This window comes from Acanthopagrus latus, chromosome 5 (genome assembly GCF_904848185.1).
Source record: "Acanthopagrus latus isolate v.2019 chromosome 5, fAcaLat1.1, whole genome shotgun sequence".
NCBI classification, from domain to species: Eukaryota; Metazoa; Chordata; class Actinopteri; order Spariformes; family Sparidae; genus Acanthopagrus; species Acanthopagrus latus.
Genome location: NC_051043.1, coordinates 27065083 through 27087373, shown reverse-complemented (window position 1 = coordinate 27087373; position 22291 = coordinate 27065083). Strand labels below are relative to the sequence as shown.

The following is a 22291-nucleotide window of genomic DNA, read 5'->3' as shown; positions in this document are numbered from 1 at the left end:
GCTGCTCAGTTTTGGAAAATGGAGTCCCCTGTGGTGCCCATCAGTTCAGGGTTCTAGTTTAGGGATCTGGTTGCTGTCTATCAAAATGGTGGAAAAAGTCTGAGACACTCAAGACTCAAGAAGAGTACATCGGACATTTTCTACAATTTTAATAGGCTGCAACTTTTCTGTGAGTCACAATTTGTCTGCCTTTCCCAACGTGCATTGTGCTTGTTAAGTTTGCTGTTGTGACGTCCCTGCCTAACATAACCAGTCTGATGCAAGTGTGAACTACTGTGTTTTCCTATTTGTCCACAAAGGAACCAGAGGAGTGTGATTGTGGCAGCCATCCAGATTCAGAGCACCTGGGCCCAACGCTCCCATAGGATAAAAGGCCAACTCCCGCCGCCGGGCGCTCACGCTCTCTCACCTGGACTCATTTCAGCCAGCCAGCTCCTGCAGGCTTTTGTCTTTTGTTTGATTTCTGTTTTGCTTTTGCTTCACAACACCTCATTGTTCATGCATCCACAGTTACGTCACTGACGCTACTGACTGACAAACTCCGTATTTGCAGTTATTTCGTCAGTTCTTTACTTTAGTATAACGAATGCTTTTAGTTTACTACCATCCACTGCATCCATTCCCGTATTTGTCATGGCCTAGGAGCCAGTTTATGACACTGTATAAATGCAAATATTACTTTTCTGTGTGTATGTGTCTGTGTACCAGTTCATCAATATATAATTAAAAGGAAAAATGATTCAGAAACTTTGTTATTCTTTGTTAAAAACATTTATTTTATCGAAACTGGAGCACACTTTCAGTTGCGATTGCAGCGATTGGTATTTACAAGATAACCTTAATCTAATAGGAAATGGTTTTTTTTAACTACACTTACAGTAAAGATGGGAGTGTCAGCTGTCAGTTATACTTAATTGGTTTTCTTGACATGCATGCACGAAAAATGCAGTTTGGGCAGACACTGACTGGCAGCAGGAGGGGTGCTTCCAAAATCGAGGCAGCCGCTAGAAAGGAATGCATTGTTGCTTACTGTAACACATGACTGTCATTCATGTCTGAATCTTCTGTACACTATTTATCATCCCACCCCTGTCAGCCTGTTCAACTTCAAGCTAATTAAAAAATATATATCATGTAAATATCAGAACAATTCCCATCAGTAAGAAAATACCACAGTAGCACATGATTACCTGACAGTGACAGTGGTGGGATGCTTTAAAGCAAACTGCATAACAATTTCCAGCATGACGTGACCTACAATTTCCAGCATGAGGTGACCTACATGTGTTTACCTTTCAGACACTGTCATGGTTGGGAATCAGTCATTTAAAAAAAGTTTGTCAAGTCCAAAATTATTTTGTTTATCATTTGGTAATCATTATGTTAGAATTTGTTCCAGCTTCTAACAAAGTTTGTGAGCCAATAGTGTAACCCTGTTAGTATCACGTAGGATCTGTGTTTTGTCAGCATCAAGTCTTGGTAGTTGCCAGTTTGTGGGAAAAATGCGTGAGAATGGCTGAGTTCTACTGCATGTGCCCTGCACACTGTAGTGCCCAAATAACAGCTAGTTAGCATCAGCAATGTAAATGCTAGTCGAACAACAGCCACATTTTGCGTCTGAACCGACAGGATTAAACAATACACGGTAGTGAGAGGGGACTCCATTACCCGTAAATTCAGGTTAGCACCGCCTGTCACTGTTTACTTCCTGGAGCTAGAGCCTCCGACAGTGGCTAATCTGACGGTGCTGGCATCAAGCAGGGAGAAACAGGGAACCCAGGCAGGCACACACGACTCTCCAAAGCTTGAGAAAGTACTGCACAATAATATAGCATCAATCAGTCAGTCGAGATTTATTTTTTTAGCACTGTTTACAAAATCGCATTGTCACATATTACTTAACAGTTTACAAAGAAACCTACATTTTGCCCCACCACTAAATATCTCATCCTCCATTCACATCTACCACCATCCACAAACCGGCAGGCTATCTGAACGAGAGAGCTGCACGATCATGAGCCGCGCTGTAGGCAAACACAAAACACAAAAAAACTTGTAACTGTGAAAAATTTGTTGTAATATAGTTATTGTTTTTACTCCAAACTTGAAAACTTGTAACATTAGCACCCTAGAAGATGCTATAAGATAATAATACAAATAATTTAAAAAAAAAAAAATTCAAATGACAATTACATTGTAGCGTCGCATTTAAATAGAAAATATGTTTGTAGACTAACATCAAGAATTTGTTGGCCGCAGAATTTGTTTTCTTCATCAATCCAGAAAAAGAATTCCCATTAGAGCTTCACAGATGGAACCATGGTGAATCAGCGATGCTTGCGTTTGGGTCGGCATCGTAGTCTGGTAGGCATGCAAAAAAAAAAAAAGTCATCCCTATGGCACTCAACACAGTAGCAGTTGGTGACCAATCAACATTTCTTACTGCCCCCCAATCAAGGCAGTCTAGAACCGGGCCTGTATGGACAATAATTTGAAATGTTTCCTTTTGGAAATGCATGTTTATAATGGTTGTTCTCAGCCGGGGGGTCAAGATGTCTGCAAGGTGTCAAAAGGTTGTTCACATGCTAAGAGAGAATATAAAATATCAAAGTGTAACTTTCTCTCTCTCAGGTTAGTTTTAATTGCTAGATAACTATATACCTTTTATTTAGATGATAATGTTCATACATAAACATCAAGATTACTCTGATTTTGTGGCACCTTCTCAACAGTAATGACCACTGAAGCTCGTGGGTGTGGTAATATTTCATGTACACATGAGCTTAAGCAGAGCACAACCCAATATAAGATATACAGTATACGCTGAGAAATACGTTGACTCCTATATCGGAAAAATTCAGCAGCTCCTAGCACGTAATTTCTCACTTCATTGTGGAGCTTAATCTCTCAATGACACCCACGAGCCGTGTGTGACAGATGATTTCTATCTAAAACCTCAGAGACAAGAAAACAGAGCCATAGCAGGTTGGTAAGGTTTGCCCGGTGTGCCTTCACACGTCATCGAGTGAGCTGGTGTTATTATCTAACTATTGTAACTGTAATAACAAATCTGCACCAATTAAGGCACATTGCTCATCAGTGAGGGCCCTGCGATGAGCTGGCGACTTGTCCAGGGAGTACCCTGCCCTCGCCCTGAGACAAGGCTGGGATTGGCTCCAGCAGCAACACCCCGCAACCCCTTGGAAAGGGATAAGCGGCTATGGACAATGACATGACATGACACTTTGAGAATAATTTGAATACGTTTCTTAATATTTAACACCTCCTACAACAAGACTCATCAACATTGCTCACAGGAATAGTACAAATGGAAGATTTATTTAGATCCACGCAAACAACATTTCAATCCACCTGAGCTTTATGCACGTGGATTGAAATGTAAAGTTCAGTTTTTGTAGAAAGCAAATTCAACCTCTTTGACATTTGATGTGATAAATAACCTCTAAACCCAAATGATTGTTTCTTAACTGCCGAATATATTCTGTGCTTAAATTTAAGACCTGATTATCTATCCCCGTCTTAGAAACCATTTTCTAGAGGACAAACAATGCACGTTTTAATTTGAATTAATTTATGTAGTTTTCTTAGTTGATGATAAAAGTGGCTGATGGAACTAAACGTGTCCCCTGTGACAGACAAACTTAAAATAACAAAAACTTAAAAGCATTCAACCACAATGATCTCACTTTCTGTATGTCATTTTTGTTTGTCTGTGACGATTTTGTTTTTCTTTCCATACTGATATTTCCATCTCCATGTTTAAAGTCATTTCACTTAGCTGCTGATTTTTACATGTGGCTTGAATGATATTTTCTGTTCTTATTGATACTGTGTGATTCTTAAATTGTTTTTATATCGACCTCAAGAACATGAGCGATCCTTTTATGGAATTTCAAGACAGAATCAGCTTGCAGGGACAAGGAAGTAAAAGCTGGGAATTAATAGTCTGGGCGTCTCCTGTTGACAACTCATTGGTGCTTCTGGCAAATGTTTTCATGTGATTGAAAGGAATGGAATGAATGCGAGGAATGAATGCGAGGAATGAATGAGGAAAGTAAAGGTCCCAAACGGGAAATGTGAGGCTACGGTTCACCAACACTTGTTGCACTTAACAAAACACAGTTAACACTCACGGTATCATATGATGGAAAAGGGACAGAAATCATTCCTCTGCATCATCTTTCTGAGTACAAATGTAAATTGTTTGAACATTTTGGTGGGTTATTCTCTCACAATATTAGAGGAAATGGATTAGCTGAATACAAATAAAACATGATAGAAGATTGAGGCAACATACCAAGAAGTATAAAACACATCCTTGCGGTTTCCATGGGGACATTCACCTGCAAAACAAACTGTCATGTGGCTAGTCAGACAAGATGTGTGAATGAGAACAAAACTAATGTTAATTGTCATGTTAAATCTTACTGGTTCTCAGACTTGTGCGATACTGTTGGAGTTCCCCCACATTCTCTAACACCAGTCAGGTGAACTCAGGTTTTCAAGATAACTGAAATGTCCAAAAGCTTTTAGCCACTTTCTCAGAAGTACCAGATCGGCACTCTGATGACAAGGAAACAAGATGCTTCACTTCTCAATATGCATCCTCCATCAGGCCTAAACAATGAGTTTAATTGTTTTTTTCCACCAGCTCGATTGGGGAAGTAAGTTTAACGATTGCGTGTGGCATTTTAGTTTCCTTAAACAAGCCAGCAATGTTTACTGTTAAGCCCTCCCAGCCACGTACCTGTGTTTTCTTAGAATTTGCTGGGTGTAATGCGTTTCTGAGTACCTACAATTCTGGAGAAGCATGATTGAATGATGAGTGTTTCAGTCTGTTAGCCACCATCCAGTAGCGTCTTTTTTTTTAACAACCTGTCAATGGGACTGAACAATCAGCTTAGACCAGCATATCCTGCAAAGCATACCTGCAAGTAAACAAACACATTTTTTAAAAAGGTAAAGAAAAAAACAAGGTTTGATATGTTTTTTAGTATCTTTGTTCAAAACCTATTGCATGAGTTCACATAATTATGAATCGCATCTGATGTTCTGCTTCAAAATATGTGATGTGTATTTTATGTCTGTATTTCAGGGCCGTGTTCATAAAGCATCCATGTGCTAGCATGAAATTGAGACTAGCTTCTTGTAAAGAAAAAAGTTATTCATGAAGTATCTTAAGAGAGCCCTTAAGAAAGTTCCTAAAGGGGGGTGCACACGTAAGGATTTTATAAATCTTAAAAGATTTTTTATCTGTAGAGCCCAACACATCAAAAAAAAAAAAAAATCAGCTTCATCGTATTGTGTGCTCCAATATTCTCAGCACAGGACACCACTCACATGAAGATTATCTGCCGACGCTAAACCTATTAAAAACATTAAAATGGCTGATTCAAACACCCCCATAGGAAAAGTTAGATCTCGTCTCTGTTTTTATTTAGGTTCCTCAGTCAGCTACGTTGCATTTCACGTCACATTTCATGGAGTAGTGACTCAGGAGTCGTCGGCTTTCCCCACACTCATGAAGATTTTTCGTAAATATTGAACAAGTTCAACGTTTACGATCGTTGGCTGCGACCCATTTCCAAGCAAATTATTGGGACAAATTGACTCTTAACACACCACAGACCACAGGATAATCATATAGGATAATCTTATAAAACAGAAGATAATCTGCCGTGGTTAGAAAGGGGTCAAATCGGAGCGAAATCAGCCCGATTATCGTTATCGTGTGTATCCCCCTTAAGGTGACAATCTGTTGACTTTTAAGAGCCTTAGGAGTTTTTTAAGAGGAGGAGAAAATGGCAGAAAGACAAAGAGGAAGGAGAAATATTCTCAAAATGAAAGACAGTGAATTAGTGAAAGGCCACAGTTAAGATGAGGGATGATGTTTGTGGTTGATCTCATAAGAGTTGTGCTCACATTTCTGACCCAAAACGTCTCTGAATATAGACTAAGTTAACTGATTGGGCCTATCGAGTTCTGCCCATCACCACCAAGAGTGTATTTCTATTTTCTCTATTTTTGATCAACTAATCACAGCTTTTCAACAGGACGTGTCACACCCAGCAACAGAGAACTCCTTCATTACATTCATACATTCTGGTTCATCTTGGTTTACAAGGTATCTTGCTCATCTGCACTGCAGCATTCTTTTCACAAGACAGACTCTCTCTGGATTGTGTCACAGACTGTTTGCGGTGTTAAGCTTGTTACCTGTAAACTGCATTGTCTGCAGTCCTTGACCTACTGTCCCAAATACAGACTAAACCTGACAAACTAAATTACTGACTCACTAATTATAGAGTCAGGAGAAACGGCTGCAAAAGGATGCAGACACAATGGAAAGACGATATTCTGCATGTTGAATTATGAGGTAATCGTTCATTCTGTAACATGATACAGCTTTGTTTAGGTTTCAGGTAATGTACACTGCACTGTTGTACATGTTTCAAAGGTCAGTAAGTACAAGGTGTGTGTACGTGTGTTTATTTAAACAGAAACATGCCACTGTAGCATCAGTAACCCTGTAATTATAGGATTTGAAAGGGGTATTGTTCTTGGCGCACTCCCAGTTCAACATGATATATAGTAGCTCATACTGATGACACAGAGGTCATGTCCTCTGTATACTGTACTCTTAATAAATATGTTCCCCAAAATGTTTAAGTTAAAAATTACTGAAACTACTTTTCTAGCAGCACAGGCCATGTGACCTCAGTATTTTATACATCCCTGTCTGTAATACCAGAGAGGTTTGGTGTTTCACTAACACAAACAAAATTTTTTTTAAAAATGTATTTTAACTTTATTGTGTTGTGAATGAAAACTCAGCGCTCCTGTTTTCTTTGAGCAATGGCACAAAAGCAAGAGGAAATAAATGTGTGTGACTATGGTCAATTAATTAAGGATACCTTTTTCAAATGTCTGATGACGAGACTTGATTATGAAAAGAAATATTTTAAACAAGCAATCTTAACTTTGTCAAATATATTTGTGGTCTTGCTTTTGTTTAATTAGCTACAGCTGCGATGACATAACACATTCTTCTTAACAATGAAGAACAGATTAGTCATAACTTGAAAGTAAATGTAGATAAACTGGTCACAGAGGCTACAATACAGCTGCACAGGTACATGTGTCATTACCTGATATAATTAATTTAATAACAGAGACGTTCTTGAAAAGCGCATATGAAGGAGGCTCTCGGTATCACATCAGTGGTTTCGAAAATATTGTGATTGAGTGCAACACAACTGAATAGATAATTGCCTCACTGAGAAGCAATGGACTATTTTCACACTCGACAAGGAAGTTATGTTTTCACCCGAATCCGTTTTTTTGATTGGTTGGTCATCAGGTGTATGCAGGTGGCTGGTAACAATAAGTACAGTTTGATGCAGATCCTAGATCAGGTGAGTGTAAATTATGGTTAAGCAGTTATGGGTGGTGTAAATCTCAGAGTTATACAGGGCTATCAAGTTTAATATTGGATTGTGCTTTATTAAATTAAAGGGGGGTAATTAAAAGGAGTTGTGCACCACTGGGTCTATTTAACATTAGTGTCAGTCTAGTCTAATGATGTTATTATTTTCAATGGATAAATAATAAATTAGGAAAATCTGTGGAAACTTCCACCCAAAGTAAGTATTCAATACTAAAGTCAAGCTTTCAGTCTCTTGGCTTTGATGAGGGTAAATGTTTGACAAAAGGAAATGCCAAAGATAATAATGACATCAACTTCAGTCCACTTGAGCCTTTCTAAACAAGTACACATGGGAGTGCCACACCGTAGCTTCCAAATACAGAATGCTCCACTGATACAACATCATAAAAACTGACAACAAATAAATTGATACCAAACTATTAACTGTCGATCAATGCAGGTTAGCTCACTGCTCTCTGTAGAAGCCTGCCTGAAAGCCATCAACCATGTGACGGTGGTGGAAGGCCAACAACCTCTAAAGCGTAAAGATGCTGGACGAAAGGTTTATGCACACAATTCTCTTTACTTTTGATCAAAACGAAACCTAACTATTTCAGACAAACACAGCTGCATACCAAACATGCAGCGAAGCATTAACAAACATGCAGCGAAGCATTACCAAACAAACACCGATTAATTCGTTGAAAACAGACGTAACAGCTAGTCTCGTGCCAGTACTCCAAAACATGAAAACAAGAAATGACGGAACGGAGTGCATAGAAAAACAAAGTGCACACAGTGCTGATTCGCTAGCACACCACCAATCAGAGAAATCCAATGGCTCGGACGGTCGACAGCCAGCCTCCTCCACGTTGAATCGGAGCAGACAACGTCCGCGATGTTCCAAAAGCTTCCAACACAGCTGAACACACCGAACACATTTGTTCCCGACCTCGTCTGAGTCACCCCAAATGCTTCAGATGTCCAACGGCTAGGCCGGTGTGTTCCTGCCTTTAATGACACTGAACTTCACCACAACAAAGACGCTGGTTCTGGGCTTATAGAGGAGGCAGTGAATGAACTACTGACCTCTGCGAATTGACAAAAACACCTTCAGCTACCTGAACATCCACATCACTGAGAATCTGACATGGTCCACACATAGACATCTTTAGTCTCTGTGGGCCTTCTGCTCTGGAAAGCGACATAACTTGGTCCATCAGCAGCTTCTCCTTGAAATGCTCTGTTTAAAAATGAAGTTATTTTTGTCAGGAAGGTGAACTCTGACTCTCCCTTGTTTTACACAGTTTCCTCAGATTTCTTTTGCATCACCCTGACACATTGCATATCACCAGCACAACGTTAACACAGTTTTGTGTAGTCTGCCTAATTTTGTGACATGTATATTTTATCATGTGTTTATAATTCTTTAACTTTTGGTACCTTAAAAACAGAGATGTGGACTTGTATTACTGGAACTTTAACTTGAATTGACTGTTTTAATTGTAATTGTATTAATTTTATTTGTCGAGGGACAATGTACACTATTAAACATACATGTATTGTACCAGAGTTAGCTTAGAGCTGATTTGATTGGGACTCAACTTTAACTTGGAAGTTAAAAACATGAGACTTGATGACTCAGATGACTTGTGTATTCATTTCATTTCATTTTGTTTCCAGTTTAGTTTTTCTGTTGTCTGGCTGTCAGTATTTTAAAAATGTCCTGACAGCAACTTTTTTCTGCATTGGAAGTTACGTGACACAAGCTGCTGAAGGGCCCCAACTAGACTCGAGCTGGTTTTTCCTCTTCTTGGCCAAAATTAACTTGATGGTTAAATAACTCTACAGGTCAGAGTAGACATGATGGCTAATTTCCTGTTAACAATGTTATGAATATATTACATGTTGCTGAATATTGTATATAGCACCTTTAAGGAAGCTTTTACAAATAGATATATATATTTTTTTGTTAGCTAGTTTGTTTGTTTGATTACATTTCTTCAACTGAATCTCAATAAACAAATAAAATTCATTGTTATACACATACCTCATCTTTCCTCTTTACAAAGACTGGATACTACAGGCAACACTGAGGTTTCTTGGTGAAGGGAAGAAGTGACTTGACCAAGAAAAATGTTGGACTAATGGACTTGAGTCACACATCTACTTATTTGTCTTATTAATTCTTGTTTTTCAGCCTTAGTGAACACATTGCATTTAAGAAGGTATATTACTCATGGAGCCATGTGACACAAAACCCTCTGCCTTCTGAGAACCTGAACCAAAAGCATTTACAAGAAACTGGAGAGAGGCCAACTCAAAGTACTGTGAGCTTCCGCTGCTCTGCTGCCATCTTCTGGACACTGTAGTAGCTTTCATCAACTGTTTCAATATGAGTTGTCAGTTAAACTACAGATTAATTCAGGCACACGCCTCATTCACATCGTCTGTAATTTAAACTGTCAAACTTCAGGTGCTAGCAGGAAGTCAAACACATAAGGAAGCTAAATATCTGTAGGATATTTAATCTAATTAAACATACGTTATGTCTTTATGCTTATTTTTTAAAGGCATGTATAGAATTATACAGTAGGTAAACGACTAATGGTTCTGTGTTTCGTTAAAACACATATTTGCAGTTAGCTTCAGCTCATCTCAAAACCGGAAGAAAAACAACCAACCGCCCTCGCTCTCCGCCAATCACAGGCGCGCCATCTAACGACGTAATGCCTTCACTGACACCCAGGGAACTCAGATGCGTTCAGGGGTCCTTTTTCTTAACCTTCGTACTGATACTGCAGTGGATTTATACTAAGAAACGTCTAAAAAAGGAAGAAAAGAAAAAAAACATTATGATAGATTACGAAAAACAATACAAGATTATAATTTTAAAATAGAATTAAAAAATCAATTTTAAAACAAAATCAAGTCAGTACCCTGGCGATATAATTTATTTTCAATTATTTCCTTTGTTTTATTTATTTATTTATTTAGTTCCACTGCGCCTGCGCATTCCATCAGCTGTTCCAATTGGGTGCAACGATCAAACTGCATTTCCGGTGCGACCCGAGAGAGACATCACTGGTGTTATTATAGATCATCAGCTCTGCATATTGTTTTGTGCTCCTTCACATCATGTCGGCAGCCGCTCTGTTCCTGTTGGTCGTCGCGGTGTCCGTGTGGCCCGGTAAGATGAGAAATCACTGCATCACTGTCACCTGATCAGCCGCCATTAATTATTCTGTAATGCTGTTATCGTGCGATTTATGACAGTTTTACATACAATTCGTGCATTGGAGCGTTATTGCACATTGTTACAGCTTTTAAAAATGTCCTCTTTCATTGTATTTGTCTGTCTCATTTCTCTGTCTGTCTGCGGGTATTTCAGGTGAGTCCAGGTTCATCATAGACCCTTTGTCAGTCTTCAGACACAAATCTCTGGTAAGTTTGTGTTTGTGCATCACACACTCACATGGACCTGCTGCACTAATATACACACTGAGCTCAGTCAGTAAGTCTCATTCACATCGTCAGGCGTGTTATCTCACTGTGTTTTCTGCTCTTCAGACTGTGGACATGTGTTCCGAGTGCAACCAGATCGTCCGCCTGTCCACCAACATGATCTCCAGCAGAGACACGAAGGTGAGGATGTTGTTGAATCACCCTCCGTATGTTTTTTTTTTTTTTTCTTTTACTTTTACTTCCCCTTCTGCTGACCACATGAGCTGGCTGCCACACCCAACAGATGTTATCCTCCCTGTTAACGTCTTGATTTCAACCTTAAAATGGCCATTCACAATGTTGCAGTTGCCAAGTGTCTGTTTGTGTAGAAAAACACATTTTTAACACAAGTATCCACAACGCGCTAACTACCGTTCTCTTGCAGGAGACCGTCTATGAAACCTTGCATGCTCTGTGCCAGCGCCTCCCCAAAGACCAGAGCGTCTCAGATTGCGACTCACAGGTGAAGATGCATTTGCCGAAGCTCCTGCAGCAGAGCCCTGGTCACCTGGTGAGTTCAGCCTCTATTTGTTCTTCTTCATATGAACACTTGGGTCCTCATCTAACACGAGGTAATATGTGTGAGCGTAGAAGCCAGGAGAGACGTGTGTGGAGTTCGGACTCTGTGCTTCCAACAAGAAGGAGGAACTGCAGAAACTTCCCCAAGATTCTGCCAACAAGGACGTATCCACATCTGAACTCAGCACAGCCACTGGCGACCATGTGAGCATGAGAAAGCTGATGTGAAAGTGGAAATGAAACTTTCATTTGTGCTCCTGTTGATCAGCCTGTCCTGTCTGCAGGAGGTGTCCGGCCCAGTCTGCGCCCTGTGTTTGTTCATCATGAAGAAACTGGAGACCCTGTTGCCCACAAACATGACTGAGGTGACTAATTTTTTTCCTTATTACTTCAGGCACACATCCCTCACTTTACGTCACATCATGTCGACGCTACCATCCTCTCTTCATGTCTTTGCAGGACGCTTTGATGAAGCTCATGGAAGAGATCTGCGATCTTGTACCGGAGAGCTACAAAGAGCGATGTGATGACTTTGTCTCCAAATACGGCGAGCAGATAGTCGAATTCCTCTTATCGTCCGCTGCCCCTCACACTGTATGCACTCTCCTGCACCTCTGTTTGTTCGAGGACCAAACAGTTCCAGGTCAGTTGGATTTGTGTAATAAATACATTCCACGATCGTTTGTGTCATCGTCATGACCTGAACCTCACACCTCCACCGCTCCGATTATTCCTCAGAGGTGTTCCTCCCCTCGGACTGCGAGTCGTGCCGCACGCTGGCTGTGCTGAGCCGACTTCACCTGGGTCCAAACTCTACCGAACCTCAGACCTCCTCTTTCCTCCAGTCTGTGTGTGTCCATCACCCCAATGCCATCCCCAAGGTCTGACCCCCAGCTAACACTAAATACCCCGCAGTATGCTTCCAGCTGGCAAAACCTTTCACAAATCACTGTAATTTGAAAATACAAAAGATGTAAAAAAGTAACTCTTGCACTCTTTTCAGTGTGAGGCTTTCACCAAAACATATGGCTCCCGTCTGCTGAAGGTTTTGGGGAACCAGATGGACGGTGCACATGCTTGTGACGTAAGAAAAAGCTCTTTCAAACCCTCACATGCACGTGTACAATGACGAATCTCATCAGGAGGTGAAAAGGAATCACTTTACTTCAGGTTACACATACCAACAATGCCTTATCGATGCCTTATTCTGCATATCATATTCTACAACTACAAGGGGATTTACCAGTTAACAGAGTTGGAAAGGATACTTTAAAAATGTATTTCAATACAGTTACTGGTTGCCCGGTAAGAAAGGTAGTCAGTAACTTAATCCCAGTCTCACAGTGTAAGAGTGACATAATTTATCACTTCCAGTTACTTCTGTATTTCCTCAATACCAAACATATTCAAATACAGACGATTTCTTCCATGAGAATACACATGTATTTGGTTTCATTTAGGACCAGACTGATGTTTTGTGACGCTCTTGTGTAATAAAGAGCCAGTATGCTTGTAATATGCCTACTAATAAGCAACTAGTTAATGGTTAATATGCGCTTCCTAATATCAAAGTATTACTAAAACCAACAACCTTAGAGAATGTTAGAGACCCACGAGAGGATTTGTCTGCAGGGACATTTGTATAAATCAAAGCAAACTTCTTTTCTGCAGACTTTGGTTGATCTGCATGATTTTAAAAGTAGAAAAAGAACCCCAATTCCTCCCTGCACTGATCATGAACACAGTGCAGCCACTATAACACTCGTGTGAACACATATCATTCTGTGATCTGGTTGGTTTTCACGGTTTCCCATCTGTCCTGCAGAGAGCTGAGCTGTGCGCTGCGCCGAAGAAGGTGGAGCCGCTGGGAAGGAATCCTTGTACCTGGGGGCCGAGCTACTGGTGCAAAAACATTCAAACTGCTCAGGAGTGTGGTGTAAGTTCACGTTATTGCCATTTCAGCTGATGATTATAAGCCTTTCCCAACTATCACCATGAGCCCATTGTTTCCAGATTGTCTTTTAGAGAGATTTTAGGCTACAGATCTGCACCGCACTACTTTAGATGCAATAGTATCATTGCAGTAATTGAGTACATTGAATTCAGACACTGAAAAGCAGTCTAACGCCTAAGTATAATTGAAAGTACAAACGTGATCTTTAACAGTTCTAATCTGTTTCACATCCTTTTACTGTTCTTATTTGCAGAACCAGACGTTCTGTAAGAAATACATGTGGAAGAAGTGAAGCCACCTGCAGCTCTGAAAACAGAAGCTCTCAACAAACTACTTTCTTTTTACGTACAGACGTATTATTGCACTGAAAGATTTTATAAATGTTATGCTCTTATCAGCTTGTTTTGTTTTACATCTCGCAGTCAGTCAGCCATAAAACAGTGGTTGTTAAATACTCCGGTTTGCATGAAGTGTCACAAGACTGAGGCTGGGATTCAGTCTGAAACATCAGTTCCTGTAGTCATTAACAGTTTTGTGAACTATGATAGTCGGCACACCGCTTTATTTATGTTATAATGAACATGGAAACATTGTCCCTCATTGAAAAAGATGAGCGATAAGTATGTATTAAAGACTATTTGGACAACTGCTGAACAAAGTTTCAGAGCTGCTTGTATGTGCTGTTGTCTCGTTGCTGTTCTATGATAATCATATACACATGAAAAAGTAGATTGAATTCGAAGGTTTGTCATTAAAAGTCAACATACAAACAGAGACTTGTGTCCTGGAGCTTGTTTATTTAGAAACTTCCACATAGTAAAAACATAAAACAGTGAAAAAAAAACAGTGACATTTACATTTATTTTTTGCGGCTTTTAAGAATAAGTCCTGATGCTCTCGTTCCATATTCTGCTGTTACTTTATATCACTTAAATACCCACTTCATTTACAAAATGATGACAACGCTTCTGGCCATTTACACGGAGGAAAATCCTGCCTCACTCACACCCCTGTGTGGTTGTTTGTGTCATCGCTCTCTTGTCTCTTCCAGATCTAAGAGAGAGAAAAACATTTGTTTGCAAAAGGAGCTCTATGCAATTCTCTCAGTTTTACTATACAACAGAGCTGCAGTGATTAGCTGATCAACTGATAATAGAAATCAATCGAAAGGAAAAACAGGAAATTAATCATTAACTTCAAGTTTCAAGCAACTTTCAGCAAATATTTACTGGTCTTTTAATTTCAATTTGCTGTTGGATAAGACATCATATCAAATAAAGACATCGAAATAAATTAATGATTAATTGTGAAAATGATCACCATATTGATTAATAATGAAAACAATAGTATAGGTAGCTGCACCTCTACTTCACAATGATTTAAAATCACATCAGGTGTGAAATGAGACTCAGCTGATAAAGGGTTTTGAGAGCTGCTGTCAGTGTCCTAATACTTTGTTCTTATAATGTGTATTATTACCCTGACCTTGTTCAAAATGTGATTAATTTGTCATGTCATTTCATGTTGCACAGGGGAGGTATTGAGTCAGGGCTCTGCATTATTTACACTTTCCAACCTGGACAGAATGAGTGGGAGGACGTACCTGGATGTAGGCCTCAGACAGTGTAATCATCTGGGGGAGAATGTCAGTCACCTGCAGGTCCTGCATCTCATACCACTTCCCAGTTCCCTGATTAAACACAAAGATTATGACAGATGTGACATCATTTGACCTCATAATGAAACAAAACTGGTAAAATAGTCAAACCCATAAGTTATGGCTGTTTGTAATGCAACTTACATGATGCAGAACATGTATCCTGTACGCTCCTTCAGTGGGTTTCCCATCATGCACCACATTGGCGACAAGGTCATATGTTGTATTTTTCTCCGTAACTTGAGCTTCCTCTGTCAAGTACTCGCGCAGGTCTACATTCCTGTTGACAACATGAACAAGTGCGTGTTTATACTGAGGAAGACATACACTGGTCCTTGTCATAACTTCTCATGAGAGTTAAAATATATAATAACCACTCTTTACTATTAACATCCACTTTGATCCAGGCGCCATTTAGCACTTACGTAATAGGGAAGTTGACAATTGTGGGGTTCTTTTCCACAAAGAAGTTGTTCTTGGTGAATCTTTTGATACAAAAGATGAGGTACGGAGGCAGTTTGGTGAGCTGGAACCTTTTGAGAAAATTCTCTTTGTAGGTTTTGTATTCCTGAATGTAAATGAGACAGGAAAGGTTACATATATATTTATTATCTGCAAAACGCTGCTGCAGGTTATAACACTTTTTTAAAGAATGAGGCTGTTGAAACGTAATCTTCTAATTTTCTCTAAAGATCACTGCAGGGGAACAAGTTATGTTCCCATATATTCTTTAATGTCACAGTCACGTCATATCTAAGACAAGAAGATGTGAACTAATCTTTACCTTCTCTGTGCTGCCATTGAACTTGCCCAGGATGTTGAAGAGAGGGACCTGTGGGATGATAAGCTGCTCCTTCTCGTCCTTGTACAGTGGAGCTGTTGGGAGGTCAAGGGTGAGAAACAGGAAGGTGGACTCAGACATCTGCTCCTGGTACTCCTCTGTCACAAGCAATGCCTCTTTCTCCTCTGGTAGCTGGAAATTAAACATGAAACACATATTAAACTGGTGTCTTCACAGGGATTCAACAAGTAAACCATTCTTTGACTGCAAGCACATTTAAAGATTTGAGGGCAAGTGAAAATAATCATCTTCCTCCTGGTGATGTTTTCTCTTTGCTTCAAGTTTAGTTCCAAGTATTTAACGATGATGAATGAACAATTAACAATTTCATATCACAAGCAAGAAACTCACCAAGTCAGGGTGTGGAAGTTTCTTGGAGAAGATCCGCATGGAGCCCTGAAATGCTTTTGTAATGATTGCTGTGACGGCACAAAGACAAATGAAAACAGAGGTCAATTCAGATTTTGAATCTCAAAATGCTAAATCTAAAATAAATTCAACCTTAGAGTAAGAAAACAACTGATATAACATTTAAAATAAAACTGTGTCCCTTTTTTTTTTTTTTGGCTTTACCATTAATGTGGCAAAACTGAATATCACATTAAAGTCTACATCTAAAGAGTTAAAGATCAAACCCCAATAACTCTCCTCCTACTCACATGGTTTTTTCTTTGTGCCTCCAAGAGCACCATGCAGAGCATTCAAGAACCACGTCATGAAGTCCACAGCATCCCCTACAGAAAGGAGAACAAATGATCAGCACCATGGCCGCATCTCTATAGGGAAGCATGTGTTAAAAAGTCGACAACTACAGCATTACCTTGCTTGGTAATCTGGAAGTTCTTCTTGCTGCACAGCACCACAGCCTGCAGCATCTCATGGGGAGACACGTGGGCCTTGAAGTTTCTGGGATTCCAAAGTTTGCGCATCAGCTCACCAAACCTCTGTACCAAGAGGACCATGATGTCCCCCGGTGGCCTGCGGATCCCCTTGTAGTTTTCCTCCTCCAGGAAGTAGTTTCGCAAAGGTGGTACATTGGAAAAGGCCTGAGAAGAATAGGGAATTATCAAAGGGGTTGGGATTTATTTATTTATTTTAAGTTAACTGCCAAGTCCAAATAAGGTCCCTGTTGGCAGTAATTCATACCTGTAACACTACATTGGCGTAGTCATTGGCTTTGATGTTGTTTAGCCCGACAATTCCTGGCAGGTAGGTGGTACCATCGTAGGCTCGGTACAGTTTGCCCTGCTTGTCGAGCCCTGAGATGTGCTGTTTGGTGAAAGTTGGCTTCAACACATACTGCAGAGAGGAAGGGGGAAAACGTCAAGTTATCAGGACAAAAGCATTTTGTGCCGTACCGTATTTTTGATTCAATAATGTAGTACTTCCAGTTTGACGCTTGATTATATGAAACTATATTCAACTTATGATGTCTGGATATTGCATAACTTGATTGTGATACAACGTGTAAGACCAGGATCAGATGATATTTAACTTGTATAATTGATATAATGATAACCAAAATACACAGTTTTATAACACAGTTCCAATATTATATTGATTATTTACCCCTGAGCTCAACCCACAACACTGTTCAGTCCAGATGTCAAGTATGTATGATGCTGAACATGAATATCGTTTCAGCGTTTGCTATGAAGTACAATAATACTGACTTATAATAAGCCTGTGACACCATGACTTCACTTACCGTGATGTCTTCTAGTGAAGAGTCAATGATCTCGTAGTTGTCCGGCAGACAGTAAAACTTGAGAGTGTGCAGATTGAGGAACACATGATGGGTGAACTGCACACTGTGAGTGTAGGCGTGGGACTTCAAACCTCTACCTACAAACAAGCACACATAAGTGTAAGTACAAAAAAAAAAATCAGTCCAAGCACAACAAGATGTTCTATTTCTGGTGTCAGATAAATCACCTACCTTGAAAGTACTTCCCGCATATAAGGCAGGCATAGACATTGATGTGGGAGAGGGAGATGGAGCAGAGTTTCTCAAAGTCAAAGTCCAGCACACTCCTGGTGGATAAACAGACAAAAGTGAGAATCACCTGCAGAGCTACAGAGGACAGTGCTAACTAGCATTTAGCATTGACATTGCTATAAACATTTAACTTTATCTTGCCTGTTTATAGTGTCTAGGTAAGGACAGTGGCGGCTTCTCCGGTCTTCTACGGCACGTCCTCGGCCCTTTTTGGCTGTCACTGCAATATTAAGGGAAACAAAACAAGTAGAGTCGACCCATATCTGGTAAAAAAAATCAGTTGAATGCAAGTTAGCAAAACATGCTAGCTAACGTAGCGTAGCGGCTGTGAGGTGATGATGGATTTCAAACACAAATTAAAATCGAGGGGCGGTGCATTTTTTTGAGCCAGTCAAAAATACAAGGTAGTAGGCGCTGGATGACCCGCCCGTGTGGAGCCGGACCGTCCCGTGATAACAATCCAACACACTATCGTCTGGCTTCTAGAAACATTAGCTACCGGCTAATCGAACGTAGCAGGGACGTTTCGAAGTAAATAAACTCACCCCTGTCTTCGTCGTCGTCATCATCGTCCACCTCAGCCTCTCGCTCTCGCTTCAGAGAAAGCTTCATAGCAGTTAGCCTGCGAGCTTGATGTCAAAACAAAAAGACGGTGCAACTTTATTAAGCTGAATTATTTTGTGAATGGGTCGAGCACCGTGCGCGTCTGTCGAAACTCGCGGTGGTTGTACGTCGGAGCCACCGAATGGCCGACCAAAACCTAACCCGGAGTTTGAAGCTAACTCAACCCAAACCCAATGTGATACGGGCTTTACTTTTATGACAACATGGTTTTTAATTTAATTTTATCAATATCTTCTGCTTTGGTGTGTTCGTACGTTTTCTCTCGCAAATATTATTGCCATTTTTAAGTTATTAGAAATTTGTAAACTCCGGGATCGTTACAACTGGCCAACAACTTATCATTAGCTAGCATGTAACGTTAGCTTTTTGTCAGTTATTTGTGGATATGACCGGGACTTGTTGCAAACATTAGCATCGTAAATACCGTCACCGTACTGGTCCTGTCTGTAGAAATGGATATTTTAAGGGACGATGAGGTTCACGATCTGAAATACAAGCGGTCGGGCCGTTTGGATATGAGCCACGGCTTCCTGCACCATATCCGGAGGAACCAGATTGCTAGGTGATTCCCTCAACTATCGTTAGCTTAGGCTAGTTCCTAGCATGCTAGCTAGCTAGCTTAGTCATAGCATCTAGCCACAATATCTAGAGCTATCTGCAACTACTTACTTATAGATATTGATCTGATGGTGGAGATATGTTTAATGACAGGACACATGGTGACTATTAAACTCTCGTATAGGCTTGATATGAGAATATAAAAAAGGTCGGACAGGCCTTTTGGCCAAAGCTATCCTTAATTTAGGTAACTGGAGACAAAACAAAACAAGAAATCAAAGTTACAGGTTTCTTTCATTGGTGTCATGGTGTAAATCACTGCAACTTACTGTTATCAGATGTTGCTTTAGCTGCACATATTCCTCCATACAGTTCTTAGCTACATGAGGCTTATTTTTAGTGGAATCAAACGTAGGAGGCAGTTTTACCTCATATTGTGGTGCTAAACACTGTTTGTTATCTCTACTGGTTGATGGTTGTGTCAGACTTCACTCAAAAACCATGTACACTGTATTGCTTCATGAAGATGAGAATTGGTTTAAGACTGTCAGCGTACATTTCTCTCTGAAATGCATTTCACTGAAGTCAATACACAGAAAAGGCTTGACTAATTGATATTTACTTTTAAAGGTAGAAAAAGAAGATATAATGAAGAAGCTCAGACTAAAACTTAATATCTTGTAGATGATCTTTTCTGGTTGTTTGAGTTAGGGGATCAGGATTGCAACTTATCCTTCAGTAAACAACAGCAAAATCATGAACAAGATTACCTTATTGCTGGTGTTTCAATAACTACGCCAGAAGTGTTACGTGTTTAGAAGAGTTTAAAACACATATAACAAGTAATACAAGTCTGAGAAATAACAAAATTGTATTTCTTGTCTCTTTAAGAGATGACTATGATAAGGAGGTGAAGCAAGCCAAAGAGCTTCAGCGGCGGAGGCACACCACAACCCCTAGGCGACCCCGTCGACCTGATATCCAGGTGTACCATCCTCGACGCAGACGTAAGTGATGTTTTTTTGTGTTTTGCCCGCAGTAAATCCACTTAATCCAGCAAGGAGATGTTATGCATGTGTGTGCTAATTTTGCAGATGGATCCGAGCCAGGAGCCGGTGCAGAGGCTGAGGAGTGGAACGAGAGCGGGTCAAGCACGGAGACAGAGACCCATGGGACTGAGCTCTTCTGGCTGGACTATCAGGCGGACTCTGGCACCATTACCTCATTCCTTGTGCACAAGGTTAATCTCTTTGAGTATATTTCTCCTGATCTTGCTCTATTTTACTTTGATTAGTTCTTTATTCATCCATGTTCTCTCTGTTTCTTCAGGAGGATAAGCCTGAGAAGGTGGTGGAACGTGTTGCGGAGAAGAACATCCTAGATTCAGCCATGAGGGCAGCGCTAGTCGCTCGAATTCGAAAAGAAATGGACAAACGACGAGACAAACGCTGAGTGATATTCTCGAACTGTAGACCGAGATTACAGAGGGAATACAGGCAAAGTTGAGCAATACTTCATTTGCAGTCCAGTGCTCCTCCAAAGCATCAGCACTGTTGACAGTGTTGTGGACACAGTGCCGATTCCGGGAACATGTACAGTGACTGTCGGTAGAGACTTGATGAGCCACAATCAAAGCCGTCTTCTATTTTTTCAAGGAGAAGAAATAGCACTTATCATAGACAGTGTGGTTGGGCGTTAACTGTCAGGTTCATGTTTACTACATTTCACTCACCTTGGACTGTTACCTCATACTCCTATTCATAACTTAAGGGACACTTCAAGTTGAATGGACCTATGAAATTATGTTCTTGCGTGCTAACAGTTAAATCCAGGAAGGCGAAGGTGCTCTCTGACAAAGAGCTCTGATAACCTTCCTCCTCAGCTGACTATGTCTTGTATTTTTTGTTTACAAAGATCTAGTTTTTATAAATGAGGTGTATGCTTTTTTTTTTTTTTTTGTAAAATGCTGTGAACAGAACATCGATCTATCAGCGAACTCATGTTTAAAAATATGAGAATTTTGTTTTTAATCTTGTTCAGTTTAGTGGACGTAGCCATGACGATGTGTTTGTGTGGCAACCGTGTTTTGTTGTTTTTCAATATTCTTATTTATTTTCGGTTGTTGAGATGCTTTTATTTTTGATACTGTAATATTTTTTGGAGGAAACAATTCTTTACATATAAAAAGACATATACATAAAAGCCATTTATTTCTGTCCAAATGTGTTCTTGATGTGCATGTATGAAACCGAACAGCCATAAAATGTGAATGTTTTTTTCAGAGTGTCTGAATATGTTTTAAAAACACAACAGATCGGAACTTTTAATGAATTTGATCACTTCTATCCTGACTTATATATTAGCTGGAATATATTTAGTATTGAGATGAGGCAAAAATACAGAAAACTTCATGTCCATCAGCAGAGGGCAGTATGAATCTTCTTTTCCACTCTGCAGTCTTTTATGTGTCTCAGCTTCCCACAACTGGGACTTTTGTCCGTTTATGCATAACAGTGTGTTTTGATTTTAAAGACAAGTGTTTAAACATTATTCGTTCATTAACAAGAACCGCTTTCTTGTCCATCATTTTAAAATGTCACATATTTTCTTCTGCAGTCGAGAAACTTTAGGACAATGGGGTTTTTTTTTTTAGTTTTTTTTTTTTTTTAATGTGAACTACTTTGTATCCCAAAAGGTAGAAACTGGAGAGCGAAGCCTTTTGGTGACAGAGTCACTGGTGCTTATCTCACAGCGATCACTTCCTGGTCTCGACTTATTACACAAGATAAGAGGTTCTATTGTGCGTCCAGCCAGGTGACCTCTCACTGCAGCCCAATTCAGAGCTCAGCAAATGCCACCATTCATAACCGAGCCTTTCCAAATCCAGTTTACATTTTGATTAAAACTGTATGCAGTGCAACATACATGAACTTTATTTTGTATTCTTTAGTATTTAATGACTAAAAAGCCAGTGCAGCATTCTTATATGAGTAACTGCCTTTGCTTGTACATGGCCTGTTGTGGAATTAGACTTTGTTAATTTAATTTTAACACCCTCCAGCTCGAGAGATTAGATTGTTAGTGTTACATTTGCTACTGATGTTTGTCTACCTGGGACAAACCCAGCAAGTTTGAACCAGCCAGGGATGCACTCAGGATACAAATAAGAAACAAACAAGAAAAAAAAA

General features: G+C 39.9%; 3 protein-coding genes and 2 long non-coding RNA genes across 8 annotated transcripts; 2 read left to right on the top strand and 3 right to left on the bottom strand.

Moving 5' to 3' along the window:
* Window positions 1–1837: 1837 nt before the first annotated feature.
* LOC119019793 lies at window positions 1838–4883 on the bottom strand. The gene is made up of 2 exons (XR_005075155.1): window positions 4319–4883; window positions 1838–2361 (listed from the first exon to the last, which is right to left on the bottom strand). It is a non-coding gene; the product is annotated as an uncharacterized LOC119019793 (long non-coding RNA).
* Window positions 4884–10479: 5596 nt separating this feature from the next.
* sftpbb (surfactant protein Bb) lies at window positions 10480–14198 on the top strand. Its single transcript, XM_037098665.1, has 11 exons — window positions 10480–10637; window positions 10839–10891; window positions 11018–11092; window positions 11337–11462; window positions 11543–11674; window positions 11755–11835; window positions 11930–12113; window positions 12209–12351; window positions 12474–12554; window positions 13296–13406; window positions 13678–14198. Exons 1-11 carry the CDS (start codon window positions 10586–10588, stop codon window positions 13714–13716), a joined length of 1077 nt encoding a protein of 358 aa, XP_036954560.1. The 5' UTR covers window positions 10480–10585; the 3' UTR covers window positions 13717–14198.
* Window positions 14199–14201: 3 nt separating this feature from the next.
* Window positions 14202–19278, bottom strand: usp39 (ubiquitin specific peptidase 39). Of its 4 annotated transcripts, none has more exons than XM_037098661.1 (14): window positions 19215–19278; window positions 18467–18550; window positions 18063–18144; window positions 17862–17956; window positions 17631–17767; window positions 17069–17221; window positions 16743–16968; window positions 16582–16656; window positions 16274–16341; window positions 15866–16054; window positions 15507–15649; window positions 15226–15361; window positions 15028–15114; window positions 14202–14477 (listed from the first exon to the last, which is right to left on the bottom strand). In XM_037098661.1, the coding sequence occupies exons 1-14, from the start codon at window positions 19261–19263 to the stop codon at window positions 14427–14429; spliced, it is 1575 nt and encodes a 524-aa protein (XP_036954556.1). In that variant the 5' UTR covers window positions 19264–19278; the 3' UTR covers window positions 14202–14426. The 4 variants fall into 4 exon arrangements, with proteins under 4 accessions (XP_036954556.1, XP_036954557.1, XP_036954559.1 ...); XM_037098662.1 differs by having other exon boundaries at window positions 18063–18141; XM_037098664.1 differs by lacking the exon at window positions 19215–19278 and adding an exon at window positions 18970–18985 and having other exon boundaries at window positions 18063–18141.
* Window positions 18970–20829, top strand: c5h2orf68 (chromosome 5 C2orf68 homolog). Its single transcript, XM_037098666.1, has 4 exons — window positions 18970–19107; window positions 19995–20110; window positions 20198–20343; window positions 20433–20829. The coding sequence occupies exons 1-4, from the start codon at window positions 18998–19000 to the stop codon at window positions 20553–20555; spliced, it is 495 nt and encodes a 164-aa protein (XP_036954561.1). The 5' UTR covers window positions 18970–18997; the 3' UTR covers window positions 20556–20829.
* LOC119019792 lies at window positions 20539–22046 on the bottom strand. The gene is made up of 2 exons (XR_005075154.1): window positions 20836–22046; window positions 20539–20745 (listed from the first exon to the last, which is right to left on the bottom strand). It is a non-coding gene; the product is annotated as an uncharacterized LOC119019792 (long non-coding RNA).
* Window positions 22047–22291: the final 245 nt, after the last annotated feature.